Source organism: Pelecanus crispus, chromosome 8 (assembly GCF_030463565.1).
Source record: "Pelecanus crispus isolate bPelCri1 chromosome 8, bPelCri1.pri, whole genome shotgun sequence".
NCBI lineage: Eukaryota > Metazoa > Chordata > Aves > Pelecaniformes > Pelecanidae > Pelecanus > Pelecanus crispus.
Window position 1 is genome coordinate 47,816,078 of NC_134650.1, and position 26,381 is coordinate 47,842,458.

At 61.6% G+C, this 26,381-nt stretch overlaps 5 protein-coding genes across 8 annotated transcripts; 2 read left to right on the forward strand and 3 right to left on the reverse strand.

Annotated features, from left to right (window-relative positions):
* The first annotated feature begins 437 nt into the window (after window positions 1–437).
* Window positions 438–4,408, forward strand: VPS4A (vacuolar protein sorting 4 homolog A). The gene is made up of 11 exons (XM_075715159.1): window positions 438–492; window positions 1,333–1,444; window positions 1,556–1,703; window positions 1,809–1,870; window positions 2,135–2,254; window positions 2,422–2,578; window positions 2,896–3,044; window positions 3,205–3,286; window positions 3,397–3,616; window positions 3,735–3,875; window positions 4,307–4,408. The coding sequence occupies exons 1-11, from the start codon at window positions 472–474 to the stop codon at window positions 4,406–4,408; spliced, it is 1,314 nt and encodes a 437-aa protein (XP_075571274.1). The 5' UTR covers window positions 438–471.
* Window positions 4,409–5,528: 1,120 nt separating this feature from the next.
* COG8 (component of oligomeric golgi complex 8) lies at window positions 5,529–9,869 on the reverse strand. 2 transcript variants are annotated; one of them, XM_075715425.1, is made up of 7 exons: window positions 9,547–9,869; window positions 8,980–9,187; window positions 8,085–8,903; window positions 6,953–7,121; window positions 6,675–6,803; window positions 5,892–5,921; window positions 5,529–5,703 (listed from the first exon to the last, which is right to left on the reverse strand). In XM_075715425.1, exons 1-7 carry the CDS (start codon window positions 9,867–9,869, stop codon window positions 5,546–5,548), a joined length of 1,836 nt encoding a protein of 611 aa, XP_075571540.1. In that variant the 3' UTR covers window positions 5,529–5,545. The 2 variants fall into 2 exon arrangements, with proteins under 2 accessions (XP_075571540.1, XP_075571542.1); XM_075715427.1 differs by lacking the exons at window positions 5,529–5,703; window positions 5,892–5,921 and having other exon boundaries at window positions 6,565–6,803.
* Window positions 9,870–9,991: 122 nt separating this feature from the next.
* NIP7 (nucleolar pre-rRNA processing protein NIP7) lies at window positions 9,992–11,002 on the forward strand. Of its 2 annotated transcripts, XM_075715636.1 has the most exons (5): window positions 9,992–10,047; window positions 10,190–10,276; window positions 10,421–10,559; window positions 10,639–10,779; window positions 10,858–11,002. In XM_075715636.1, exons 1-5 carry the CDS (start codon window positions 9,992–9,994, stop codon window positions 10,975–10,977), a joined length of 543 nt encoding a protein of 180 aa, XP_075571751.1. In that variant the 3' UTR covers window positions 10,978–11,002. The 2 variants fall into 2 exon arrangements, with proteins under 2 accessions (XP_075571751.1, XP_075571752.1); XM_075715637.1 differs by lacking the exon at window positions 10,639–10,779.
* Window positions 11,003–11,757: 755 nt separating this feature from the next.
* On the reverse strand, window positions 11,758–14,512 carry TMED6 (transmembrane p24 trafficking protein 6). The gene is given in 5 exon segments (XM_009491675.2): window positions 11,758–11,982; window positions 12,181–12,332; window positions 12,534–12,660; window positions 14,235–14,477; window positions 14,480–14,512. Coding segments are annotated over 5 exon segments (780 nt in total).
* A 998-nt stretch (window positions 14,513–15,510) lies between these two features.
* TERF2 (telomeric repeat binding factor 2) lies at window positions 15,511–24,826 on the reverse strand. 2 transcript variants are annotated; one of them, XM_075715279.1, is made up of 10 exons: window positions 24,655–24,826; window positions 24,386–24,481; window positions 23,681–23,811; window positions 23,287–23,373; window positions 22,497–22,643; window positions 21,652–22,067; window positions 20,730–20,960; window positions 18,316–18,401; window positions 17,565–17,617; window positions 15,511–16,562 (listed from the first exon to the last, which is right to left on the reverse strand). In XM_075715279.1, the coding sequence occupies exons 1-10, from the start codon at window positions 24,824–24,826 to the stop codon at window positions 16,404–16,406; spliced, it is 1,578 nt and encodes a 525-aa protein (XP_075571394.1). In that variant the 3' UTR covers window positions 15,511–16,403. The 2 variants fall into 2 exon arrangements, with proteins under 2 accessions (XP_075571394.1, XP_075571392.1); XM_075715277.1 differs by having other exon boundaries at window positions 20,730–21,116.
* Window positions 24,827–26,381: the final 1,555 nt, after the last annotated feature.

The following is a 26,381-nucleotide window of genomic DNA, read 5'->3' on the forward strand; positions in this document are numbered from 1 at the left end:
TACAGGTTAGGGGGTGCACACACACACGCACAGGTTGGGGTGCACACGCACACACGCACAGGTTGGGGTGCACACACACGCACAGGTTGGGGTGCACACGCACACACGCACAGGTTGGGGTGCACACACACACGTACAGGTTAGGGGGTGCACACACACACGCACAGGTTGGGGTGCACACACACACGTACAGGTTAGGGGGTGCACACACACACGCACAGGTTGGGGTGCACACACACGCACAGGTTGGGGTGCCGCGCGCTCGGGCGTGTCCACCCGCCGGGCCCGAGGGGCGGGGCGCGCACGCGCGAGAGGGGGCGTGTCCCGGCGAGGCCCCGCCCCGCGGCGCGGGTGCCGGCGGGTGCCGGCAGGGGGCGCTGGCGCGCAGAGGCGCAGTGGCGGGCGGTCCCGCGGGCCCCTCCGCCGCCACCGGGCCGGGCCGCGCCAGCCGCGGCCGCACCGGGCGATGAGATGACAACGTCCACCCTGCAGGTACGGCGGGGGGGCTGCCGGGACCCGGCCCCGGCCTGCGCCTGCCCCGGGCCGGGCCCTGGCGGGGCCTCCCCCCGCCCCGCTCTCAGGCCGCCACGGGCAGGCCTCAGCCGGCCCCGCTGCCGCTGCGGGGCCGGAGGGGGAAAGGCCTCGCCCGGTACCGGCCGGGGAAAGGCCTCACCCGGCCCCGGTGCGGTGTCAGCCGGGGAAAGGCCTCACCCGGCCCCGGTGCAGTGCCGGCCGGGGAAAGACCTCACCCGGCCCCGGTGCGGTGTCAGCCGGGGAAAGGCCCAGCCCGGTGCCGGTCGGGGAAAGGCCTCACCCGGCCCCGGTGCGGTGTCAGCCGGTGAAAGGCCTTACCCGGTGCCGGCCGGGGAGAGGCCTCGCCCGGTGCCGGTCGGGGAAAGGCCTCACATGGCCCCGGTGCGGTGTCGGCCGGGGAAAGGCCTCGCCCGGTGTCGGCCGGTGAAAGGCCTTACCCGGCCCTGGTGCTGTGCTCGCAGGGGAAAGGCCTCGCCCGGTACCGGCCGGGGAAAGGCCTTACCCGGCCCCAGTGCGGTGCCGGCCGGGGAAAGGCCTCGCCCAGTGTCGTCGGGGAAAGGCCTCACCCAGCCCCGGTGCGGTGCTCGCAGGGGAAAGGCCCAGCCCGGTGCCGGCCGGGGAAAGGCCTCGCTCAGCCCCGGTGCCAGGCTGCGCTGGGGCAGCCTCATCCTGCCCTGCCCGGGTGGTGGGGACCAGCCCCGGTGCCAGCAGGCCCGGGCCGGGGGTGGGGAAGGGCCTCATCCTGCTGCGGCCCCGGTGCCACTGCCCGGCTCACGGCGCTGCGCTCCCCGCCCCTAGAAAGCCATCGACCTGGTCACCAAAGCCACCGAGGAGGACAAGGCTAAGAACTACGAGGAGGCGTTGCGGCTGTACCAGCATGCCGTGGAGTACTTCCTGCACGCCATCAAATGTGAGACAGGGGGACCAGCCACTGTCCCCCGCCTGCGGCCCGGGGGGCTCGGGGTCGCTGGCTGTGGCGCGGGGCCGTGGGTGACGCCGGGGGTGGGGGGTCTCTCTGCAGATGAAGCCCACAGCGACAAGGCGAAGGAGAGCATCCGAGCCAAGTGCGTGCAGTACCTGGATCGGGCGGAGAAGCTGAAGGAGTACCTGCGCAGCAAGGACAAGCAGGGCAAGAAGCCGGTTAAGGAGTCCCAAAATGACAACAAGGGGTGCGTGGGGCTGCGAGGGGCCCCCCCGTCCGGCGGTGGAGCCGGCAGGACACTCCTGCTGTGCCGGGGCCGGTCCCTCTCCTGACCCGTGTCCCTTCTCCCCAGGAGCGACAGCGACAGCGAGGGCGAGAACCCCGAGACGAAGAAGCTGCAGGAGCAGTTGATGGGTGAGGGGCTGCGGCGGGCACAGCTGCGCCGGCTGTCTGCGGGGTCAGCAGAGGGATTCCCGAACGGCTGTTGCGAGGGGCGGCTGCAGGACTGGGAGCCCCCAAACCGTGCTCCATGCTGAGGGGCGGTGAGGTTGATGTGGGCGGGGGGTTTGGCGGGGTGGAGGTGTGGGGAGGGACAGGGGCTCGGGCCCTCCCAGCACACATCAGGAGTGCGGTGCTGGTCTCTGTGGGGCGGTGTGAGCAGAACCGCTCTCCCTGCAGGTGCCATCATGATGGAGAAGCCCAACGTGCGGTGGAGTGATGTGGCCGGCTTGGAGGGAGCCAAGGAAGCCTTGAAGGAAGCCGTGATCCTGCCCATCAAGTTCCCGCACTTGTTCACCGGTGAGGGTCAGGGCAGCGCCACGGCCGCCGCTCGCCCTGCGGAGGTGGTGCCATGGGGCGGCAGCTGGGGCGAGCGCCGGCGGGGAGGTGACGCCGAGCAGCGGGGACGCATGTCCCTGCGTGGATCTGGCCTGGGCGGGGAGCCGTGACGCTGGCCTCTGTCGCAGGGAAGCGCACGCCCTGGCGAGGGATCCTGCTCTTCGGGCCTCCCGGCACCGGCAAGTCCTATTTGGCCAAGGCCGTGGCCACTGAGGCCAACAACTCCACCTTCTTCTCCGTCTCCTCCTCGGACCTGATGTCGAAGTGGCTGGGAGAGAGCGAGAAGTAAGCTGGCAGCAGGGATCCGCGGCTGCTGCAGGCTGGCTCCCAGCCTCCCCGCTGGCCGGGCTGGCCATGCCAGAGCTCTAGCCGGGGTGGGGGAGCCACCGGCATCAGTGAACCGTGTTAACACGGAGAACGGCTCCCAGGGGCGAGTGTGGGCCCTCCCGAGGCTCCACAGCCCCCAGGGTTGCCGGGGTGGGCAGGGGCAGGAGCCGGCGGCGTGTGGGGGCCCTCGCCCCGGCGCTGTCGCGTGCTGTGGGTGGTGTTGGTGCTGTGGAGGGTCCCTGAGCGGGGACCCCGTCCCCTGCCCTTGTCCCCAGGCTGGTGAAGAACCTCTTTGAGTTGGCGAGGCAGCACAAGCCCTCCATCATCTTCATCGACGAGGTGGACTCGCTGTGTGGCTCCCGCAACGAGAACGAGAGCGAGGCGGCCCGGCGCATCAAAACGGAGTTCCTGGTGCAGATGCAGGGTGCGTGGGGCTTCCCCAGCGGGACGAGCTGGCACACGAAGGGGGTCCCGGGGAGGAGCAGGACGGGGCGGGCAGGGGTGGGAGAAGCTGCCGGATGCCTGCGTCCCGCGGTTCCTTCCCTGGGGAGCGCTGTGATTTTGCTCGCTGTGTCCCCGGGCAGGTGTGGGGAACAGCAGCGATGGGATCCTGGTGCTGGGGGCTACCAACATCCCCTGGGTGCTGGACTCGGCCATCAGGAGAAGGTGAGCAGTTCCCAATCCCCCCCCACACTGCTCCCGGAGCCACGGCGCTGTGCCCCAGCAGGGTCTGGCAGCGTGGGGCTCACCCCGGTGCCTGCCTGTGCTGCCCTCAGGTTCGAGAAGCGCATTTACATCCCGCTGCCCGAGGAGGCGGCGCGGGCCCAGATGTTCAAGCTGCACCTGGGCAACACCCCGCACTCCCTGACCGAGGCCAACATCCAGGAGCTGGCCCGGAAAACCGACGGCTACTCGGGGGCCGACATCAGCATCATCGTGCGGGACGCCCTGATGCAGCCTGTCCGCAAGGTGCAGTCGGCCACGCACTTCAAGAAGGTGAGTGGGGGCGGCTCCTGGACAGGGGGTCCGTCCCTGGACGGGGGTCCCGTGGCCAGCATCGGTGCCACGGCCCCCGTCCCGCCCGCGAGCGCTGTGCCGCCTGGCTCTGCCGCAGGTCCGCGGTCCCTCCCGCACTACCCCCGGCGCCTTCGTGGACGACCTGCTGACACCGTGCTCGCCCGGTGACCCGGGTGCCACTGAGATGACCTGGATGGAGGTGCCCAGCGACAAGCTGATGGAACCCATCGTCTGCATGGTGAGCGCGGCCACGCTGCCGGCGCGGGGCTGGGCACCCGTCCCGCCGGGTGAGGGCTGGCCCCGGCGCAGCAATGCTGCAGCCCCGGTCCTGCTGGTTCTCCGTCCCTCCTCCAGCGCAGCCGCCTGGCTCCAGGCATCGCCTCCTTGCTCCCTGAAGCAGGGGGGTCCTCCTGCCAGGGCCCCTGCTCTGTGCCCCATGGGTGCTGAGCCCCCAGGGTGCTGGGGAAAGGCCTGGGCTCCTCCAGGCAGCTCCCACCTGCAGAGCCAGCACCGTTGCGGGGGTGACGGCACCAGCGCCAAGCCCATGGCAGCAGCCCAGAGCCCTACGGGGATGGGCAGATCTGCCTGTGCCAGCCGGCACTGCTGGGGGTGGGGGTCCCTTCCCGGTGCCCCCCGGTCTCAGCTGCCTTCCTGCTCCCTGTCTTGCAGTCGGACATGCTGCGCTCGCTGGCCACCACCCGCCCCACCGTGAACACCGAGGATCTCCTGAAGGTGAAGAAATTCACGGAGGATTTTGGACAGGAAGGTTAAGGGCGGGGGGGGGGGGAAGGGGGTGAGGGGGGGTGGGGCTGGGGCAGCAGGGCCCCCGCCGTGCCCCCTGCCGCCGCGCCGGCTGTGCCAAACAAGTTCATCTTCCGCTCACTACTCACCCCATCGCACTGCAGCACCCGGCGGGGCGCAGGGAGCACGGCCTGGGGGGGGGGCCGACACTACTGGGGGGCCCAAGCATGGCCTGGGCAGCTGGGTGCTCCCCCCCGGCCGTGCCCCGACTCTTCTTCCTGCTCTTTTTTTTTATTTTTTAACTTAATGCTGCTTTGGGTTCTGTCTTGTTTATATGAAAATAAAAACAATCCGAAAGCTTCAGCCGGTGCCTGGGTCCTCCCTGAGGCTCTGAGGGCACCAGGGGGGCGCAGCCCCGTCTCCCTGCCCAGGGCCGAGGCCTCTGGCTCTGCCTGTGCCGCCATGTGCAGGCAGGCGCTGCTGCCTGTCCCTGGGTGGGGTGTGGGACTCCCCATGCTGCAGCCCTCCCAGGCAGGGATTTGTGTCAGAGGCGGGGGGGGGGGGGGGGGGGCGCGCTGCTTGGGGCTTTGCCCACCCACCAGAGCACATGGTGCTTGGAGCAGCCCCTGTCTGGGGATGAGCTCTGCGGGCTCCTGCTAGCCCACGACCCCTGGCCCCACAGCCAGCACCCCATGTCCCCCTGCACCATCCCCCAGCCAGGTTCAGCCCCAGTGCCCCCTCGTGCTGCGCTCAGCTCCTCCACCTGCCCAGTGCTGCTGCCCACGGCCTCACCCTGGGCCCCAAACGAGTCCCAGAAAGGGGGATCCCCCCCCCCCCCAACACCCCCCTGGCAGCAGGTTTTGTTCCTAGAACCATAAAATAATCTCAGGTGCAAGAGGCAGCGCAGGTGGGGCAGGGGAAGGCAGGCAGGAAGGGCCAGGAGCCGCGGTGGGTTCTCTCAGTGTGTATTGCCCACCACAAAAACTGAGCGGCAGCCCCCGGTGCCGTGGCTCCATGCCGATTCTTTCGCCAGGGTAAAGGCGGGCGCCCGGCGCCACGCTGGAGGACCCCCAGGGCCCGGGTGCACACTGGGGGCTTTGCCGCGGCTCTGCTCTGGCGAGACGGGGCCGTCGTGGGTTGGGTGCCTGCCTGCCGGGGCGGCGGGCGTCAGTCCAGCAGCTCCATCCAGCTGACGTTGGCGAAGGTGCGGGTGTCCATGCGGTCAATGTAGAGGATCCCGTCCAGGTGATCCATCTCGTGCTGGACGATGCGGGCAGCCCAGCCCGACGCCTCCCAGCTCACCGGCTCCCCGTGCTCATCCACGCCTGCTGCCCGGGAGAGCAGCGGTTGGGGACGGCCGGGGGATAACGGGGGGTAAGGGGGAGGCACCCACGGCGGGGTCCGTACCGGAGACGTGGACGGCCCAGTGGCGCGGGACGAAGGCGGAGAAGCCCTGGAGGCTGGCGCAGCCCTCGGGAGCGCTGACGAGGCGGGCGTCGAGGACGCGAAGCGCGGGGTTGACGAGCAGGCGGAGCGGGAAGGGCTCGATGCGGTGGGCGCGGCGCAGCGCCGGCGGGTACCGGCGGCAGCGGGCGGGGGGCAGCTCGGCGGCGAAGACGCGCAACGGGACGCCCAACTGCGGGGCGCTCAGCCCCAGGCACGGCCCCCGCCGCAGCCCGGCCGCCAGCGCCGCCGCCAGCTCCCGCAGCTCGGAGCCCCCCAGCCGCTCCGGGGGCACGGCGGCGGCGGCGGCGCGCAGCACCGGGGCGCCCACCTGGCAAGGGGCGGCGAAAGGCGGGGCGGGCGGGCCCAGCACCCTCCGCCGCAGCGCCCGCCAGTACGAACGCTCCCGCTCGCCCCAACCCGCCGCGTCCCCGCAGCAGCGGCCCGGGGCTCCCGGCCGGGCCCCCCCCGCCAGCCGCCGCCCCGCCGCCAGCGCCGCCGCCATGTTGGCCCGCCCGCGCGCGCCGCTACGGTGGCCGCGCAGCGCACGCCCGGCGGCGGGAGGGCGGCCCCTGGCGGCGCGGAGGACCGCCCGCTGCAGGCAGGAGCAGGGTCGCGGGGGGCTGCCCGGGGCGGGCAGGCGGTGCCGCCGGCAGCGCGAAGGCGGGCAGCGGCCGCGCACCGCTTCACTCCCGAGGCACGGGGGGCTCGGGGTGACACAGCCCGCCCCGGCCGCAGCCCCGCTACCCCGTGGCCGCCGGGACGTCCGGCAGCAGAGCCCCCCCGGGGGGGTGCTCCTGCCCCGGCGCAGGCAGGGGGTCCCGGGGCTCGGCCTCCTCTTCCCGCTCCGGGCGTGGGGTGCTCTCTTGGGCCGGTTCCGCCTCGCCCGGCGCCGGCAGGAGGAAAGCCAGCGGCTCCCTGAGGGCGACCACGTCGATGCGGCCCAGGCGGCCGAAGCGCTGCAGCTGGGTTGGGGGGACGCCTGCCAGACAGGGAGAGGGGGCTCAGGTGGGGGCCCGCGGGCAACGGGGAACCCCCACAGAGGTAGCCACAGCGAGACAGGACCCTGTACGTCTCGTGGGGGGGGAGCCACGGGTGGGGGCAGAGCCGCGAGAGCCCCCGGGGTCTCACCCAGCGCCTGTGCGATCTGTGCCGGAGGAAAGAGGACCTGGAGGCAGCGGTTGAGGTAGGGCAGCAGGTCGTCCAGGAAAGCCGTGCAGAACTGGGCAAAGAGCTCCTGCTCCCGCTCGCTGAAAGCTGCCTCCTCCGCACGGTGGAAGGCCAGGATGGTTTTGGTCACCTGTGGTAAAAGACAGAGTTGTTAATTCCCCAGAGAGTCGTTCATTCTCCCGGCAGATGACCCCCTGTGCGAAACGGCCACTCCCCTCCCGCGGTGCCAGGCCGTTGGTACGAGGTTGAACAAGGCCAAGTGCCGGGTCCTGCACTTGGGTCGCAACAACCCCACACAACGCTACAGGCTTGGGGAAGAGTGGCTGGAAAGCTGCCTGTCTGAAAAGGACCTGGGGGTGTTGGTCGACAGCAGCTGAACATGAGCCAGCAGTGTGCCCAGGTGGCCAAGGTGGCCAGCAGCATCCTGGCCTGTGTCAGGGATAGCGTGGCCAGCGGAAGCAGGGCAGGGATCGGCCCCCTGTGCTCGGCACTGGGGAGGCCGCGTTATGAATACTGCGCCCAGTTTCGGGCCCCTCACTACAAGAAGGACATTGAGGTGCTGGAGCGTGGCCAGAGAAGGGCAGCGGAGCTGGGGAAGGGTCTGGAGCACAGGGCTGGTGGGGAGCGGCTGAGGGAGCTGGGGGTGTTCAGCCTGGAGAAGAGGAGGCTGAGGGGAGACCTGATCGCTCTGCAGCTCCTGACAGGAGGGGGCAGGGAGGGGGTGTTGGGCTCTTCTCCCAAGGAACAAGCGATAGGACAAGAGGAAATGGGCTCAAGCTGTGTCAGGGGAGGTTTAGATTGGATATTGGGAGAAATTTCTTCACAGAAAGAGTGGCCAAGCACTGGAACAGGCTGCCCAGAGAGGTGGGGGAGTCCCCAGCCCTGGAGGTATTTGAAAGACGTATAGACTGGCGCCTAGGGACATGGTTTAGTGGTGGACTTGGCAGTGTTAGGTTAAAGGTTGGACTCTACAATCTTAAGTCTTTTCCAACCTGAACAATTCTAAGATTCTATCTATGAATACTCGGGGCAGAGCAAGCCCACCCACCGTTCTCCCAGGACAAGGTCACGGCTCTGTCCCCCGGTGCCTCACCTCACCGAGCGCGTCCTCCAGGCAGGTGGTGACGTCCTGGGCCAGGGCAACAGGGCAGCAGAGCCGCAGGTCGTTGAAGGCAACGAGGAGGCTGTTGAGGAAGCAGGCGAGGGGCGGGAAGTCCAGCAGCACCATGGGTGGCTGCAGCGTCCCCGGCTGGGCTGCGGGCACCGGCACCCCGGCGCTGCCCCCCAGGACGGCCGGGGCAGAGATGAGCGTGTAGGAATTCATCTCCTCCCGAAACTTCTCCACCGCCTCCTCCACCGCCTTCCTGAAAGCAGCAGTGGCCACGCGCTGGAAGAGCGGGGCCAGCTGCCCGCGGAAATCGGCCCCCACTCTGCTGAAGGAAAGGCCGAAGTACATGCACTGCCCCAGCAGCGAGTCCAGGCGGCCGCCCACCCCGCGCCGGAGATCGCGCTCCAGCGTCCGCAGGAACTCGGAGACCTTCTGCAGCACCCAGCCGTGGAAGATGGCCCCCTCGTTGAGGGCCTGCCCCTCAGGCAGCAGGAGTGGCTCCTCGTCGGAGAAGATGGCGCGATACTGGGTGACGATGTCGAAGAGGTGGACGCGGCAGGCCTCGATGGTTTTGGTGATGTGGAAGTAGGGGTCGTCATCGGGGATGGAGGCCTGGATGGAGCGCAGCCAGGCGTCCCGCGCCTGCAGGAACTTGATGCGCAGCTCGGCCTCCGTGAAGACGTCCATGCGCCGCAGGTAGCCGATGACCCGCAGGCAGGCCGGCAGCTGGATGTTGGTGCGGAGCTGCTGGATGAGCTGGTTCAGCATCAGCTGGGCGGACTGGCGCACCTCCTCCACGATGCCCTGGGGTGGGAGAGAGGCCTGAGCCGCGGGGGCCGGGCGCGGGGCGGCCGTGGGGCAGGGGCAGAGCGGGACTTACCTGGATGACGGGGATGCTGCTGTGCTTCCTCTCCAGCCGGCGCACATAGGCAGCGAGCTCCAGTGCCTCCTCGTAATAGCCGTTGCGGACGCAGGTATCCATGAGCTGCGGGATCTCCAGGATCTCCAGGATCTCCGTGTGCCGGTTCAGTGTCAGGCTGTTCATGCGCCGGCTGCAGGCGATCTCCTCGGCATCATGCATGAAGTTCCTGTGGGATGGCGACGGGATCGGTGGAAGGGTCCCCGCTGCGGCGGGTGCACCCTGGGACCCTCCCACCCACGCTGGCCTCCCCCCAGCATCGTTCTGGGCCCCCTCCCACCGCTGCTTCTCCCCCCAGCCCCAGCCGGCCCCGATTCTGACCGGGCCCGGCACCAGGGCCCCTCTCGCCGCCCCCAGCCCAGCCCTCACCGGGCTCCCCTGCACCCAGGGCTGCTCCCGCACCCTCAGGCCCTACCCCAGCCTCACCCCCATCCCCACCCCTTGCCGCCTCCCCCACCCCCGCCGAGCCCTTAGCGGGCCCCGCCCCGGCCACCCTCGCCGCCCCGGTCCCCGTCCCCGTCCCCGCACCGGCAGGCGTCCTGGAGGGCGGGCAGGCGGCCCAGCAAGCTGCCGAGGCGGCTCTCGATGCCGCCGAAGCCTCGGCCGGCGCGGCCGGTGCACTCGGCGGAGCGGATGAAGGCCCGGTAGTGCTCGAAGGCCAGGCGGCGCGTCTCCGCCCCCACCCGCGCCCGCTCCGCCGCCAACCGCGCCGGCTCCCGGCCCAGCTCCGCCAGCCCCAGCGCCGCCAGCTCCGCCACGTAGGCGGAGAGCTCGGGGCCGCCGGGCCCCGCCGCCGCCGGGCCGCGCAGCCAGGCCAGCAGCCGAGCCTCCTCCGCCGCCACCGCCGCCATCGCGCCGCTCTACCCGCCCGCTCTCAGTGGGCCGCCGCGCCACTTCCGGCCCGGCCACTTCCGGTTCCGGTTGTTCATGGGGTTCCGGTTCCGGCGCGGCCCCGCGTGTGCGGTGCGGGGCGATGCGGCCGCTGACGGAGGCGGAGACGCGGGCGGTGTTCGAGAAGCTGGGGAAATAGTGAGGGGCCGGGGAGCGGGCACGGGCGTGGGGAGGGGGCCGTTACGGGGGGGGGCCGGGCCCGGGGACCAGAGCAGCCGCGGCTGGAGGGGGCCGGGGAGCGGGGGCCGGTCCCTGGGCTGACGGGGGCCTGTTCCCGCAGCATCGGTGAGAACATCCAGCTGCTGGTGGACCGGCCCGATGGCACCTACTGCTTCCGCCTGCACCGCGACCGCGTCTACTACCTGAGGTGAGCGGGGCCGGCGGCGGGGGCCCGGGCGGGGGGCTCTGGTACCGGCCTGCGCGGGGCTGCCGCCCCGGGAGCCACTCCGGCTCTGCCCCTGCCCCTGCCCCGGGAGCCGCTCCAGCTCTGCCTTTGCCCCGCTCCCCACAGCGAGAAGCTGCTGAAGGTGGCTGCGAGCATCCCCCGGGACAGCCTGGTGTCGCTGGGCACCTGCTTCGGCAAGTTCACCAAAACGCAGAAGTTCCGGCTCAGCGTCACGGCCCTGGACTTCCTCGCACCCTACGCCAAGGTGGGACGCGGCTGCTGCGCCAGCACCCCACCCCACACTGGGCCCCCCAGCCCCTCACCCACCCTGGCCTCTCTTGCAGTACAAGGTGTGGGTGAAGCCTGGCTCGGAGCAGTCCTTCCTCTACGGCAACCACGTCCTGAAGTCAGGGCTGGGCCGCATCACGGAGAACACGGCGCAGTACCAGGGCGTGGTGGTGTACTCCATGGCCGATGTCCCGCTGGTGAGTGGCTGGCGCGGCCCCTGCGTTTTCTGGGGCGCGGGGAAGACTCTCTCTCACCTTTCTTTCATCCCCCCTCAGGGCTTTGGGGTGGCCGCCAAGTCCACCCAGGAGTGCCGGAAGGTGGACCCCATGGCCATCGTGGTGTTCCACCAGGCTGATGTCGGGGAGTACGTGCGGAGCGAGGACACGCTGACCTAAGGAACCTCGAGCCTTTCTGGGCAGAACGGACCTTGTCTCGCACCGTCGGTGCGGCAGCGGCGCACAGAGCCGCGGGGAGCCCGCCCCAAGCAGGGCGGAGGGGCTGGGAGCAGCCAGCGTGTGGCCCCCGCCCCCCGGGGGGACTACTGCCAACGCGCGGAGGAGCTGCCCCCACGTCAGCCCTGTCCCTGCCGTCGCATAAAGCCTTTTTTCTTCTCCCAGAGTGCCTGTCGTCTGGCGCAGCGTCTCGGGGGGGTCAGCCCTTGCCCCTGCTGCGCAGCTCTGCCTGCCTGGGGTGCGAATTGGAGGGGAGAAGCACCGCGTTCGGTTCAGCAGATGAGGCCGGGGCGAGGCTCGCAGCCCAGGGCTGAGTTTCGAGGAGGGAGGGATGGGGCAGCTGCCTGCAAGGCAGGACTTGCTTCGCCTGGGCTTGCAGAGGCTGGATGGCAGGCAGCAGGCTGCGATCGCTCCCCAGAGCGTGTGCCGGGGGTTCCTTTATTGGGTTTCTGATAGAAAAGGCACATTGGGACGCTGTAATGAGGGGCAGGGATGTAACAAACCAACCCAGCGCACAGAGCTCAGGTGATCGCATCGCGCTTTTCTTCTGTCGGAGGGATTTTGGCCGAGGCAGGGCTAAAGCCAGAGGCGGGAGCGGGGGGAACTCTCCTTCCTCCCCCCCCAGACAGGATCCAGCCTTCCCTCCTGCTCTGCCGAGAGGCAGAGCAGCAGCTCAGTTCTGAGCACTGCAGGCAGCGGTCCTGCCCGCGGTTCTGGGCACTGCTAGCATGTCTGCTTGCTGGAGCTTTGCACGTTGAAGAGGCGCTTCAAGAAATAGAGCTGCAGGACCCCGGAGAGGACGATAACGCAGCTCTGAGCCATCGACCACCAGTTAACGTAGTTGTAGTTGGACTCCAGGAGGAAGGAGTCAGCCCCTTTCCGCATCCGGGCGAAGTTGTAGAACCGCCACATGTGGAAGATGTTGAGCTGCAGCTTGCGGATGCTGACCTGTGGGAGAGGCGGGCGCTCGGCAGCGGGGCCGCGGCAGAGCCCAGGGCTGGCAGAGCCACCCTGAGAGCTGCCCGCTGGGCTCGGCGTTAAATTAAGCTGCGGCTCAGCCAACGGCAAACGCCGTTCTCAGTTCCCTCGGGAGGACGTGCCCGTCCCCGCTGCGTTGGAGCGCCCTGTCGTCGCCTCGACACTCACCCCGATTGCCTCCAGGGTGTCGTTCAGCTCTTTTCTCTCTTCCAGCTGCTTGTTTTCCACGTCGACGCCTTCATAGTAGACACCAAAGTTGAGATACACCTGCATGAAGCCAAAGTGGTTTTGCTGGTTGTCCAGGCACAGCTGGTAAAAACCTGCAGAGAGAAACGGGGATTATCATTCCTCGAGTAGAAGAGGTGCTGCTGGGCAGACCCGTTCCCAGCGCTCGACCCTCATCCTCCCCATTAGGGAGGAAGGCGTGATCAGACGGATCGACGCTCTGGGAAGTGCCGGCTTGGCTGGGCAGGATCGGAGCTGCTGCCGATGGGCTGGGCAGGGGCCGGGGCAGCGGGGACCTGGCTCCTTGGTGAGGAAGTTGATCTGTCCTCGCATGTGCTGGGAAACGCCGAGCTGGAGGCCGTTGGGGTCGCTCGCTGTGGCTAGGATGTTCCTGCTGTTGCCGATGCCTGTCGCCCGCTGGACCTGGAGGCAGGAGACACCCAAGGGGGGTTCGTGGGCCTGAGTCTGCACCCAGGAAACAGACGGGAGCCCACAGGAGCCCTTGTGCGCAGGGCAGGGCCTCAGCGGGGACCTGCCTCTACTGGGGGTTGGTCTGGGGTCTGTGGGGAGCTGCCCCCTTTGTTACTGGGAGCCGAGGCCAGGAATGGCCCCTAGCGAGCTGCCAGCTGCGCATAAAAGAACAAACCCACAGCCCTGGGGAACAAACCCCGCTGTTCCCAATGCCCGCTCACAGTGCTGCACAGACCCCATGTCTCCCACCCCGTGTGCCCACCCTGGCTCCCAGCTGCCTGGGTTGGGTGCTGCTGGTGCTGCCGGAATGTTGGGAGATGGAGCTGTGCCGAGCCCCAGGGCTGGACTGCGTTCCTGCAGGGCTGCTCTGCCGAGAGCGGAGCCGGGGGGAAGCCGTCAGTGCCAGGCATGGCCGTGCCCGGGCTCTCCTTCAACCAGCCTAGTGTAAACAGGAGATAAAAGGGCTGCGGTTTCCCCTGTGGGAAGGGGACGGAGCGTGGGGACAAGCAGATAGGGCTGTGCCCGAGACCTTCAGCGCGCCTTCCGGCTGCGGCCCAGAGGAGAGCCAAGGGCTGTGCCACAGCCTCCAGCTGGGCCAGCGAAGGGCAGAGCTCCCCGCAGTGCCGAGACGCCCTGCAGCTCCCTGCGAGCGAGCTCCGGGTGCTCGGGCACCGTGTCCAGAGCTCTCAGCACCGCTTTGTGGTTTTAAACCAGGTATTTAAAAAACCAAGAAATGGGATTGATGATGGAAATTGCGTAAAAAAGCACGGTCCCAGAGATGAAGCATCCAAGTGACGGCAACCACTCTGTCTCAACCAAGGGCCTTCCCCACGCAAGACAAACCGTCCGTGCCCTGGGGGCAGTGGGTCTGGAGTTCAGCTGTGGTCTTAGAATCATAGAATCACAGAATGCTTTGGGTGGGAAGGAACCTTTAGAGCTCATCCAGCCCAACACCCCTGCAGTGAGCAGGGACAGCTTTAAGCAGACCAGGGTGCTCAGAGCTCCGTCCAACCTGGCCTGGGATGTTTCTGGGGATGGGGCCTCTGCTACCTCGCCAGGGAACCTACCTGTTCCTGTGCTTCACCACCCTCAGTGTAAAAAATTTCTTCTTTTTATCCAGTCTAAATCTATTCTTTAGTTTAAAACCATTATTCCTTGCCCCGTCACAACAGGCCTTGCTAAAAAGATTGTCCCCACCCTTCCTACAGGCCCCCTTCAAGCACTGAAAGGCTGCACTAAGGTCTCCCCGCAGCCTCCTCTTCTCCAGGCTGAACAACCCCAGCTCCCTCAGCCTGGCCCCGTAGGAGACCCCCATCCCACGGGGTCTCCTTCTGCACATAAGCCTGCTCGAAGGACTAAGGCGATGGAGGATCACCTGTGGAAGGACCTGCCGCACCCTTGGAGGCAGCAGCCGGCACCGGCTGCAGAGCCGCCGTGCAGCACCGATCCAGCACAGCCATTCCCCGACCCCGTCGGCAGCTGCACCACGCCGACGGATTCCCAGGACGCGTCTACGCAATACTCACCTCATAGCTGAAGAAGAAGTTGCCGTTCTGGTGCGCGAACTGCCAGAAGCACTCCACGGTGCCGGCGGGGATGACGATGGCGAAGTCGTAGCGATCCGCCCCACGGAAGAGGGGCTCCTGGCCGGACCCGCTCAGGGGCTCAGTCCTGGGGCAGCCGGCGGGGCCCAGCAGCACCAGGAGCGCCAGCAGCAGCAGCAGCATCCTGCTTCCCAGCCTTCAGCGCTGCCTCCCGCCGGGGCAGGGCAGGAGCGGGGGCCCGAGGTGGCAGGGGTAATCATTAACCGCTCCGCGGCGGCACTCGGCAGCGCCAGGGCTAGTGTCAGGAGGAGCACAGCACAGGCTCTGCTCCTCAAGGTGATCTCAGTGCAGAGCAGGAGCCGCTCCGGCTCGTCCGCCTTAGAGCTCACCCAGCTGAGCCCTTCTGCAGAGGCCGAGGCTGCTGCGAAGAAGCACCGCAGTCACCAGCAGCATCTCCTGGCCACACCGAGCCGGTCCCCGGCCAGCCCCGCTCTCCTCGCTGACCAACGCTCTGCCAGTCCGTGTCTTCTGAACAAGCAAATTAAACAGGAAAAGCGTTTTACTCCAAGAAACATACACAGCCCTACGCAGGCTGAGCAAACAGGGCCCGCATCGTTCCCCGGCACACCAGCGGTTTGCCTGGGGCTGCGATACCCTCCCTGCGCAGCCGGGCTCCGCAGGGAAGGGAAGAACGGGCGCAGCCCCGCGCAGCGTGAACACGTCTCCTTCCATCCGGGCACGACCGACGGGCACTGCCTCACCCCGGCAGTTACCAGTCCAGCTTGCGGCTCACATCGAGCCTCTCCGGCCCGGAGCGGGCCTCTGCAAGCACAGGGTGCTCCTGTCTACCCCGGGCTGCTCCAAGCCCAGGGAAACGGTTTTACAAGCAGAAGGGGAGGGAAACACGCAGCCACAGCCAGGTGATGAGGGACACACATTCCAGCAGCTGCTGCTGAAGGACAGAGGGGAAGCAGGTGTTCCCAAACAGACTTCTCCCAGCCCTGGCTCTGCAGGAACACAGCCGAGAGGTGAAAGTGCCCCCATACCTCTCCCGCCCTTTGACTTCAACAGAAATCTAGTCCAGAAGCTTCTGCTTCATGCTTCATACCTCATACCTTCAGGGCACCGCTGTTCCACCCCAAACAGGCGGACGGCGAGCCCCACGGTCCCGGCGTGGTGCACGCTGCAGTGAGCAGCCATTGCCCCAAACTGCTGCATTTCCACCCGTACACGTTCACACTTATTACAACTCTTGATATCCAACAAAAAAGGAACTTTATTTTACAGAAGACCATTCAGATATGGACTCCAGCTTTGGCACCTGAAGGCAGGAAACACGCAGCACCCTCAGAGCTCACACACTTGCAGGGACTGCACACAGGAGGAGGATGTTACCAGGAAGGAGAAGTGCCAGTAAGACAGGACCAAAATCAGTAAGCACCGGAACTTTTAACATAGGAACAAGCAACATTTAAATACTGAAACAAAAGAAATAATGTTTTTAAAGCCTCAAAGCTGGCAGGGGGAAATTCCCACTCGCAGACTAGCCAGGTACAAAGCAGAAAAGAAATGTGTGTGGGGAAAAAAAAAAAAAAATTCAAAGCAGATCACCTTGCCTAAATCTCTTGTCCCCAGAAGCTCTGGGACTATGTGCTGCCTCTCTCCCACAAGGGACTGAGTGCAAATGGATGAAACAAGTGATTCACAGTTTCGACAATTAAAACACATAAAAATAGCCACTGATGGGATTATCCTGCCATCTGACAGCATGTGAGCAGAGAAAACTGCCATTTCAGCAGCCATCAGGTTGCGATCCATTCTACAAAGGCTGCAGTTGTCATGCGGAAAAGGAAAAGTCCCAATCCAGACCGTTTCCGAGCATGTGCAATCAGGCTGCGCGGCTTCTGGCAACTGCAGAAGACCTAAACCTTGCAGTTACAACTCGAGACACGAGGCTCCTCAGTTCTTGTCAGACACGGTTTCCGTCTGCTGCTGCAGCCTTGGGTACCACGAGGCAGAGGGGCTCAACCACGCCGGCCCCAACACACATCAGGGATGAGCACAGCAGCTTCTCCGCTACTATTGCTCTGGTCCATCTTTCAGAAGAAAAATCAGAACGTTTTTGCACTGAAGGTCTTGTGGCTCCCAACTCTAGAGGATTCCCAGCTTTTTCATGGTCCGCCAGCGGTCCTTGATCATCACTGCCGTGCGGTTCTGGAAGGGGTATTTCTGGCAAATGGCCTTCCATCTCCCTTCGCCAAACTTCTTCACGCCATCTTTGATCCACTCGCTCTCCTGTATCGTCCATTTCTACAAAAGAGCGGGTAAGCAGCGCTCTGTGAGTACAGAGTGCCACTTCAGGGAGGGGTTGCACTTGGCAGAGAACCGTGCTGTATCTCCTTGCAAGCATGTTAGCAGAGACGTCCTGTCAGTAGCACACACGACACTCGATAATCACTTCACTATAGATGTGCTCTCATAAAACTCTTACAAATAAGAGAAGCGCTAAGCTCCAGCACGAGCTCAGGAGTAGTTCTGCTTCTCAAAGCACAGTACTGATCACGTAAAAGAGGAATTACCCTTTGATGCAACAGCAGGCATCAGAGATACAAAGTACTCGCTGCCTACGCCCTGCCCAACAGCATACAAGCAGAGTGTTAATCTGCAAGTTCAGGTCTGCAGGTCCCCTGAATTTTTGTACTGGAGGCAAAACACAAAATAATTGAAGCAAGCAGTTACCAGGAACAAAGTGCTACGCGGTGTACTGCAGCACGAGAGCCAGCAGCAATCTTCCTACAAGCAAGGGCGAGAGAGTTCCTAGCAGCACCAAACTTGGGACCTCTTCCCGGGGACAGCTGCCGCATGCGCGTCCCTCACCCGAACAAGACGCCGAACCTCCCCAGCGCGTGGGGAACCCGGCAAACCTAGCTCTGAACCACGCGCATCAAGGACAAGGGACTTCGCACGTGTACCCGGTGCCTGCGTGTGGGATGCGCACCGCTTTAGCCAACGGCCAAACCGGGCTCTTTTACCAGAGAGCCGCCAGCCAGCTCTGCGAATGCAAAGACCTGCACAACTCGGATCAAGCCTGGGCACTGCAAGCATCGGCCTCAGGAAGCATCGCTTTCCAACCCAGCCTCCGGTGCTTCATTTAACACACCGCAGCAGCTCGCCCTGCTGCAGCGAACCGCAGGCTGCTGAGCAGCAGAGTATCCTCACCAACATATTGCAAATCGTCTGACAGTTTGCTCTTCTATACGAACACGTCCCAATTTCAGGCCTTACTGAAAGGACTTAAGGGCTCCACATTACCTGTTTCTTGGAACCGAAGACTGTAGCATTGTGGCTGTTTGTCCCAAATGATGCTGAAAAACAAGGCAAGAGGATTACCTTCCACCATAACTCAGGAGGCACAGACCTCCTCGAGAGACTGCCTTGGGCTTAACTGCTGAACTGTGCAGTCAGCCTACAACGGGACAGGCAGTAAAACCAAATTCCTTTATCCCTCCCTTTTCTGCAGCTATAGCATGCACAGCCTTTCCGTTCTGAGCCTCAATTGCTTTATGTGAAAGCTTTCCAGTAAGACCTGTTTTGTTTTAAACTAGCCAATACATCAAGAACAGGGGCACCCATCCAGGATGTGGCTACGCTGTGCGTTGAGGCTGGAATTAGACATCCATTGTCTGCTACTTTTCACCAGCTAAGCTGCGTATCTAGCTGCAAAGGGAACTGGGCTGGAAAATTGATCCAGCTGAAAAGGTAAACTTAACCTTTATTTCATGGCACTACAGTGGGAACAGGGAAAGAGCTGTATTTCCAATATTTACATCCTGTAAGCTAAGCGTGGTCAGTCTGAAACTTGAACAGAAGTTTTTAGCATGCATTTCAGGTCAGAGGTACAAAGAATAAATATCTCAGAGTTGGACAGACACCTATTTTCTTGGGCTTTTAGGATGTCTGGTTGCAAACTTCAGTCACACGGAAGGTAGCAAGACACCCGTGAATGAGCCCCAAAGCCAGGATCGTCATCAATTAACACCTGTGGCAGGGGCTCCGTTCTTACCCGCATCTGAGAAGAGCTCGTCCTCCTCACTCCAACTGTCTTTTTCTTCTTCGCCATACAAGCTGTTCCACCTTCCTTGGAAGGACCTGAAAACAGGCAAGCATTTACTTTGGCTACTGGCTAGGGAGAATGTTTTAGGGGGAGAAGGTGCAGGGACACCTGGAGCACAGCAGGCAGGCCTGCGATGAGCACGCAATGCAGGGAAATGCAGCCATAAAGCAATACATAAACACGCCGCCACCTCCTCCGCTCCCCTCTGAGGGGGGTGAATCCTTCGGAGCCCCTGTCTGAAGGTATGGCGTGCCATATATACGCAACTACAAGTGGAGTATTGTATTCTGTAGCCAGCATTTGCAAAAACAAGTGTCTGGGTATTAACTACACAATTAAGCGCTTACAGCAAACAGACACACATAGCTGGACTTCCCAGGCCTTCGTGTACGGCACAGGCTTGCCAACAGCTCAGGCCAGACGCCTTTAGTCTCCCCAAGAAGCATTTAAATTCTTACTGTTTCACTACTAACACTACTGAGGCCAACCGAGCACCAGAAGCCTCTCTGTCAGAACAAGTGCCTCAGTGCTGTCACCTGCTTCCAATCCTCACGCACAAGCTTGGGAGATGAAATTAAGTCTGTTAAAAAAAAACCTTCAAAAGGTTCATCCCTGGCTGTCACATCCAGTCTAATTGAAGCCATTTGCAATTACAGGAAAATACTGTTCTCTATTCTTACAAGTTGCACTGTTCAGCGCCTCTCTCTTGCACGCAAACATCTGAGAACGAGCTACTGGCAGAGATGCGCAGGATCAGATCTCCAGACAGATGTCATTAGCACCACTGCTACCAAGAGAGTCCTGACACTTAAAGGCTTCAGGACAAAACATCCACACAAGCAGCACAGACAATAAATCACTTTCCAGCTGAACTGGAAACCAACTTGCACAGTGGCAGGGCTTGAACCTGAGAACTGCTCAAGCCAGCGTCAGCAGCCCCACTCCGGGCTCCTTCCTGATCCGGCACCGACCCTCACTTTGGGCACCTAGCACAGGTCGGGAAGGCGTCGCACTCGAGTCACCGAGTCCGGCCCCTTCCCACTGCAGTCAGCCACAGCACTCTGCTCTGGAGGAGCTCACAAAACATCATCCTATCCCCACGGTGTTCCCCAGCACCCCACAATAAACTCCAGACATATCCTAGGGACAGCAACGTCAGCTGCAACTGGAAAAAAGCAGAAGCAATCAAGCGTCACCACTTCCAAGTGCTTGAAAACGTACGAAATTCATGAAGTAAAATTCCCAGATGCCTCGAAGAAGCAGACAATGGGGGAGTGGGTGTGGAAATCCCTTCTCAGCGTCATCTCTGACAATTAGCTTAACCCTGAGCAAGACACACAGCCAGGCGTCCGAGAGATTTCACCGCTGTTTGCATCGATGCCAGCTACACTGCAGCACACCTCTACTTGCTGCCACTCCCCTGTGCTTCAAAGAGGATCCATCTCAGAGCAGCCAAGCTGCACAGACCACCGGGATCTTTACTGCCCGCCCTTCAAAACCAAACCTTTGTGTTGACATTCTTAAGCCAGGAACTAAGGGAACTTGTGTTCTAGTTATCTTTTCAAACACATCAAGCTCTCCTCAATCCTCCCAGTTTCACTCCTGGGGATCCAAAACATCCTTATTGCTGGCTGCTATGCAACTTCGCTAAGCAAAAGAAGAGCAACACAGACATTTAAGCAGGAACCTTTGTTACACCCCTGTTACGGCCCACAGGAGATAGTCATGAGACTCAGCTTAAGAGTCTAGTTAATTTTAGACTTCTGCTGGTAAGCCCACTTTGCCATTTTCTGTGGGAAATCCTTATAAAAAGGAAAAAACCCTAACATACCCCTACCTCTTACTGCAGTCATTTCAGCTGCAAGGCAAGTGACAACTCGGACTGAAGAAACAGTCAGAAAGCTACAACTAGGAGTTTCTTAACCAACACAGTTTACAGGAAAAAAGAGCTTAAGCAAGGTCAGCGCTGTATTTCTCAAGAGGTGGAAAGGACAGTTTAATCTGTTCCACGAGACGCGCCTACGAACTCTTTCCAGCTTCAGCATCACTAAACGAAGCGCAGAGAAGCACGCGTTACCTGCAATACGCATGCTGGAATCACCTACCAAAACTAACTGCAGCACCTCTGACTCGCTGCCAGTGGCAGCTGCATCATTTTCTCCTCCCCATTAACCAAACAGTAAAGTGTAAGGAAAACAGGGTGTTTACTTTGCCCAGCTCCACATATGCTAGCGGCCAAAAATGGTCAATATACTCATCTTGAATTAAAGATAAAGGTTTTTGTTGTTCATGCTACCGATGTCAGCTGCAAGTCAAAAGATTGGGTGCAGATTAGAATATACCACAAGAGATGGGCTTCATACTTGGCACTCTTAGTAGATACAGGCTGGTCATGCAATTTCTGAACAGGTCTGGAAGCAGAAGATACAACTGGCTCCTGGGAAGAGTCTGGGCTCTCACTCGACTCGCTGTACTGGGTGTCTTGCTCCATGACCAGTTTGCTTATGGTCAACAAGCGTTTGCCCTTATGGGGTATTTTAGGAGGGTCTGAGATCTCAGAATCCTGATTCTCCTCTTCTTTCCGTCTCTTGGTTCTGTGGGATACAGAAGGAGACAGTTGCTTGGGGAAAGAAAAGTCTGTTTCGTCCAGTTTGGCGAAGAGTGCGTCAGAATCCTGGGAGTCCGACAGGATCTTGAAAGCTTCTCTCAGAACAGAAATCCCATACGCGGTTACGGTTCCAGAGGGCTGCCTACAAAATAAACACAACTGAGCAGGTTGTAAAGACATCACCAAGGCGGCTCCACTCCACTGAAATCAGGCTTTTCCCCTGCGCTGTGCCCCTCAACAATTAACCCTAGGGCGCAAATAAAATCTATTGAAGAGGGCACTCCCAACCCTTCGGTCCGCCCTCCTCCTAATCGGTGCGGTGTACCGGGGAAGCAGAGGACGTGCCCATGCTCCACGGATGCCCTGCTATTCTTGACTAAGGGCTGAACCACACAGATACCAAATGCTGCTCCACGAGAGCAAGCCTTCTGGCAGCCGCTGCCCGCCCTCCCTAGTTTACTACAGTCCTACACATCTTCAGAGAAAAAAACCAAACCACCTGAACATTTTTACTTTACAGAAGTCTTGCACCGATAGCCTTTGGGGTTTGCTTGGGCAGACCTGCTTGGGCTGGCATTCAGGGAAGTTAAGAGCTGCCTGGACAGAGCAAAGTACCCCTCAGGAGAGAACTGCTGCCACACTTCATCCACAACGCAGGGCCAGATTCCTCTGCCCACCTTTCCGAGTCCCTGCAGGACACTCCTGCAAGTTCGGGAGCTGCTGCTGCTGGTTCTTTCGATATTTCCATAGGCTCTGAAGCATCTTCCAAGATGTTATCTGCTGCTGTGATGTGCTCAGGAGTTGCTGCTGGGTCAGTAGCTTCTTCCATAGGCTCGGGAGTTGCTGCTGGGTCAGTAGCTCCTTCCGTAGGCTCTGGAGCTGCTGCTGGGTCATCTGCCCCTTCTGCAGGGTTGGGAGTACCCTCCGGGTCTTTTGCCGTTTCTGCAGGCTCTGGAGCTCCTGCTCGGCCCTGTGCCCTTCCCGAGGGCTCCCGAGCCGCTGCCTGGTCCTTGGGCCCATTTGCAGACTCAGGAGTCCCTGATGAGTACTTTGGTTCTTGGGCATGTTCCGAATTCAAAGTCTTTTTGATTATCTTGGACAGAGAAAAAAAACACATAACCATTATAAAGGTGATTCCTCACAGTACCATCCGATTTTATCCCCTCCCAAAGGCATTTTAAGCTGCTACTTGCAGTTCAATCGGCACCACATACAGAGTTCGTGTCTATCAATTAAAACTCATTACACGGATTGAAAAATGTGTTCAACTGTATAAACCTTTTAGGAATGGACCAAATTTAAAGTATTTTGGATTTAACCCACTGTTAATTAGGTGCCTAAACACTAACTCATTACTGGCACAGAAGGCACATAGAAGCCAAATCACTGTATTTCGTTGCCTCGTGGCAAAGTAAGCGTCAGTTCTCCCCAAATCTGCACCTCCTGCTGCTTTCCTGCTGCCCCTCGCTGGGGCAGAAGCAAGCGCAGGACGGGAAGCCCGGTACGCAGGGCAGACATGTACCGTTAGCAGCAGTGGCTCTGAGTCGTCCACATAGGTCTTCAGGAACTGAAACATGTTCTGCTGGAAGTCCTTGTAAGAGAAGTTTTTGACTACTGGATGACTGAAATTCTTCTCCCGGATGACAGCCAGCAACTCGTTCCTCTTTTTCTAGAGGAGAGGTAAGAATACTCTGAATAGGTACAAGGGTATAAATGACAACTGCGGGAGCTGGGATCTGTGCGAGGATCGGGCCTTTCCCATTTGACATTCTCCGGGCGCAACCAATTTATGCTGACATAAGGCTGGGAAAAGGCCAGAGTTGTTTCAGCAACTCTGAGTTTTTGCGTCCAGTGCCCAAGACGCTACACCGCCCACAGAAACAGGAATTCTTTCTGCTTTCAGAACCAACTCTTCTTACAAACTCGTGCTCTACATGGGAGCTTGAGTCTGCCTTGAGGCAGAGGATGAGTGTTGATGCCTGGAAGACCCATGAAGATACTTGAGGGAACACGAGTAACAGAGGGAGCTCCAAAGTGACGATCGACATGCTTTAGAAACACGCAACGCTGAGGGCCCCCTTTCAAGGGGGACTCTTTCCATCTCATCACCCTTACCCTTTCTTCTCCTTCAGGTTTCCCCAAGAGGCACGCTTCCCAGGGAAACCATCTATGCCTGCGATACGTGTCACAAGCACCCCCCTGCCCGCCAATACCCCGTAAGACATATCAGACCACCCCCAAATATCCCCGCTCCCCATAAGACCTATCGGACAGTTTTCAAACAGCCGTCTCTCATTCTGGCGCAGACTCACCTGGCTTCTGGGCTCCTTCCCCATATGTCTCTTGACAATTTTTGAAGCTTTCTCGAACTCTCTGTTTTTGATGCAGACAATAACAGCCTACAGAAGAAAACAAATACCAGTTTCTCTGCTGACGCTGAACTGACCATAGTCTCTAGATCAGCTTTGGAAAAGCACGTATCGTAATCAAGCACGGCACAGGTAACAGCTTAGTACCAACTGATGCAGAGAAACACCTTCTACATTAACTGACGAAGAGGCACATACACTGAAGATAGGCGTTTGTGGCCAAGCCAGTACTAACGACGGTATTTTACAGGCGAGGCAATTCCCACCATCATTTACGCAAGACCTTTCTAAGACAAAAGATAAGCAGAGCATTTACTGAAAAAGAAAAAGGTCTTACAGCTTCCTTCACCATTTTCTGAACAGTTTCCATCGTCTTCTCAGCCACAGAGAATTCTCTCTGAATGAGCTCCAGGACGCCGATCGCTGATTCAAGCGGGGTGAGCTCCGACTCTTTATCGAAGGTGCAATCTACAAGAATTCACAGCTGTCCGTTTGCGAGGCATTCACAGTGATGCCTTACAGAGCACTACTCTATTTCCTCCGTGCAACTGCAAATTCTAGAGCTACTGACGATGAAGACGGGAAGGAAGGGCAGGCTGACTGCCAAGCACCTAACCCGTGCATGATCCCCCTGGAAGCATGCAAACCTACAGAAGTGCCGCTTGGCTGCAAATAACTGATCCGGGGGAGCGTTTCAGAAGCTACGAGGGGTGTGTTCAGGCAGCAGGACAGCCCTGGAGCTTGGGTTCGAGCCCCGGAGCTTGCGTTCGAGCCCCCTGCTCTCGGCTAAGAGCAATAGCCTCGCACTTGCTGCGGCAGCGCAACGCAGACATGAACGGCCACGCTCACCAGCCCCTAAACCTCAGGGGAAAGCTCCTACGGCTTCACAGCTTCAGCCCAGACCCCCGCTCTGTGCGGGAACACAGCTCCTGGGAGCTGCGGGGACCCAGCCAGGGAACGGGGCACGCTCCGGCTGGGGGAGCGGGCTGCGAGCCGCAACTGGGGCGTCCCCGGGGCTTTGCTGGCAGGGTTGGGGACCCACCGAGGTTCTCGCCTTCCTCAATCTGCGACAGGAACTGCATTATGCGCAGCATCTGGGCCACCACCGGCTCCTTCTCCAGGGGCCGCACGAGCAGCGCTGTGGGACAAGGGGGAGGTTACACCGGCCCGGCCCCAGCTGCCCCCCGCCGCTGCCCCGGCCCTCCCGCACGGCCCAGCCCGCGGCCCAAGCGCCTCCCGCCCCCCGGGCCGCCCCCGCCGCCCCGGCTCCCGCTCGCAGCCCGCCCGCCGGGCCCGGCCCGCGCGGCCCACCCTGCATGACGTCGCGGAGCTGGCGGAAGTCGCGGTTCCGCCCGGAGCGGTAGGCCGCCATGGCCTGGTGGAAGTAGAACTGCAGGACCCAGTTGTTCACCGTCTCCTCGGGGACACCGCCCCGCGCCGCCATCCCCTCCCGCCGAGCCGCCCGCGCCCGCTTCCCCGCCATCCCGCCGGGAACTGACGCCGCGGTCCGGCGGAAGTGACGATGCCGCCGAGCCGTCGCCCCGCCCTCCGGTGCCTACAGCTCCCGGCATGCACCGCGCCAGCCCCGCCGCGCCTACAGCTCCCGGCGTGCACCGCGGCGGCTCCGGGCCGGGCTGTCGCCCTCTGTCGGGCGGGCGGTCCCGGCAGGCAGGCCCGCTGCAGGCAGGCAGGCAAGCAGGCCCATTGCAGGCAGGCCCGCTGCAGGCAGGCCCATTGCAGGCAGGCAGGCCCGCCCGCAGGCCCGCTGCAGGCAGGCCCACTCGTGGGCATCGAGGCGGGCTCCTGCCGGCGCCCGCACTGCCTGGCCTCCGTGGCGGAGAGGCCCCACCGGCGCACGCATCACCCAGCAGGTGCAGGGAGCTCCGGGGCACAGCCCACTGCTGCCCATTATGCTCGGACCAGAGCTGAGCATCGTATATGCTCATATAGGGTGGTACGAGTTTGTATGGGATAGCGTGGCCAGCAGGAGCAGGGCAGGGATCGTCCCCCTGTGCTCGGCACTGGGGAGGCTGCACCGTGAATGCTGTGCCCAGTTGTGGGCCCCTCAGCACAAGAAGGACATTGGGGTGCTGGAGCGTGGCCAGAGAAGGGCAGCGGAGCTGGGGCAGGGTCTGGAGCACAGGGCTGGTGGGGAGCGGCTGAGGGAGCTGGGGGTGTTCAGCCTGGAGAAGAGGAGGCTGAGGGGAGACCTGATCGCTCTGCAGCTCCTGACAGGAGGGGGCAGGGAGGGGGGTGTTGGGCTCTTCTCCCAAGGAACAAGCGATAGGACAAGAGGAAATGGGCTCAAGCTGCGTCAGGGGAGGTTTAGATTGGATATTGGGAGAAATTTCTTCACAGAAAGAGTGGTCAAGCGTTGGAACAGGCTGCCCAGAGAGGTGGGGGAGTCCCCATCCCTGGAAGTGTTCAAAAAACGGGCAGAGGTGGCACTTGGGGACATGGTTTAGTCTAGTCTACCCTTGATTGGCTTAGAGTAGACTTGGTAGTGTAGGTTAATGGTTGGACTGGATGATCGTAAAGGTCTTTTCCAACCTAAACGATTCTATGATTCTATGAAAAAAAAAGGCAGACGTGGCACTTTGGGACATGGTTTAGCGGGCATGGGGGTGTTGGGTTGATGGTTGGGCTGATGATCTTAGAGCTCCTTTCCAACCTTAGTGATTCCCAGTTTTACTTTCATTAAAAAATAATCCAGCCACCAAGCCAGGAAACATGGAATTATTCCTCTCCCCTTAACTGGTTTAGTGGTGGCCTTGGTAGTGTTGGGTTAATGGTTGGACTGGATGATCTTAAAGGTCTTTTCCAAACTAAACAATTCTGTGATTCTATGAGTTCTGAGGTCATTCTCCACCTGTCAAGAGGTAAACACAGAGCAAGGGACAGAAGGAGGACGCCTTCTGCACGCTCTTCCAACTGCAGGTTTCATTCTCCAGCAGAAATGGCACTTTCTGGAGCGCTGATTACCTTATTTCAGCTGGGAAAAGTGGAACAGAAGGGAAACCGCCATCTGTAAATGATGA

Bases quoted from the DNA above. Each gene is read 5' to 3' on its own strand.
- VPS4A (XM_075715159.1), top strand. From the start codon at position 472: ATGACAACGTCCACCCTGCAG. The intron at 493-1,332 runs GTACGGCGGGGG...CCCCGCCCCTAG, and splicing joins TGACAACGTCCACCCTGCAG to AAAGCCATCGACCTGGTCAC. The intron at 2,255-2,421 runs GTGAGGGTCAGG...CCTCTGTCGCAG, and splicing joins GTTCCCGCACTTGTTCACCG to GGAAGCGCACGCCCTGGCGA.
- COG8 (XM_075715425.1), bottom strand. From the start codon at position 9,869: ATGGCGGCGGTGGCGGCGGAGGAGGCTCGGCTGCTGGCCTGGCTGCGC. The intron at 7,122-8,084 runs GTGAGGCACCGG...CTTTTACCACAG, and splicing joins TGGAGGACGCGCTCGGTGAG to GTGACCAAAACCATCCTGGC. The intron at 6,804-6,952 runs GTGAGACCCCGG...CCTGTCTGGCAG, and splicing joins ACAGATCGCACAGGCGCTGG to GCGTCCCCCCAACCCAGCTG.
- NIP7 (XM_075715636.1), top strand. From the start codon at position 9,992: ATGCGGCCGCTGACGGAGGCGGAGACGCGGGCGGTGTTCGAGAAGCTG. The intron at 10,048-10,189 runs GTGAGGGGCCGG...CTGTTCCCGCAG, and splicing joins TTCGAGAAGCTGGGGAAATA to CATCGGTGAGAACATCCAGC. The intron at 10,780-10,857 runs GTGAGTGGCTGG...ATCCCCCCTCAG, and splicing joins CCATGGCCGATGTCCCGCTG to GGCTTTGGGGTGGCCGCCAA.
- TERF2 (XM_075715277.1), bottom strand. From the start codon at position 24,826: ATGGCGGGGAAGCGGGCGCGGGCGGCTCGGCGGGAGGGGATGGCGGCG. The intron at 22,644-23,286 runs GTGAGTCTGCGC...CCTCTCCTCTAG, and splicing joins GGAAGGAGCCCAGAAGCCAG to AAAAAGAGGAACGAGTTGCT. The intron at 17,618-18,315 runs GTAAGAACGGAG...CTTGTTTTTCAG, and splicing joins CGAGCTCTTCTCAGATGCGG to CATCATTTGGGACAAACAGC.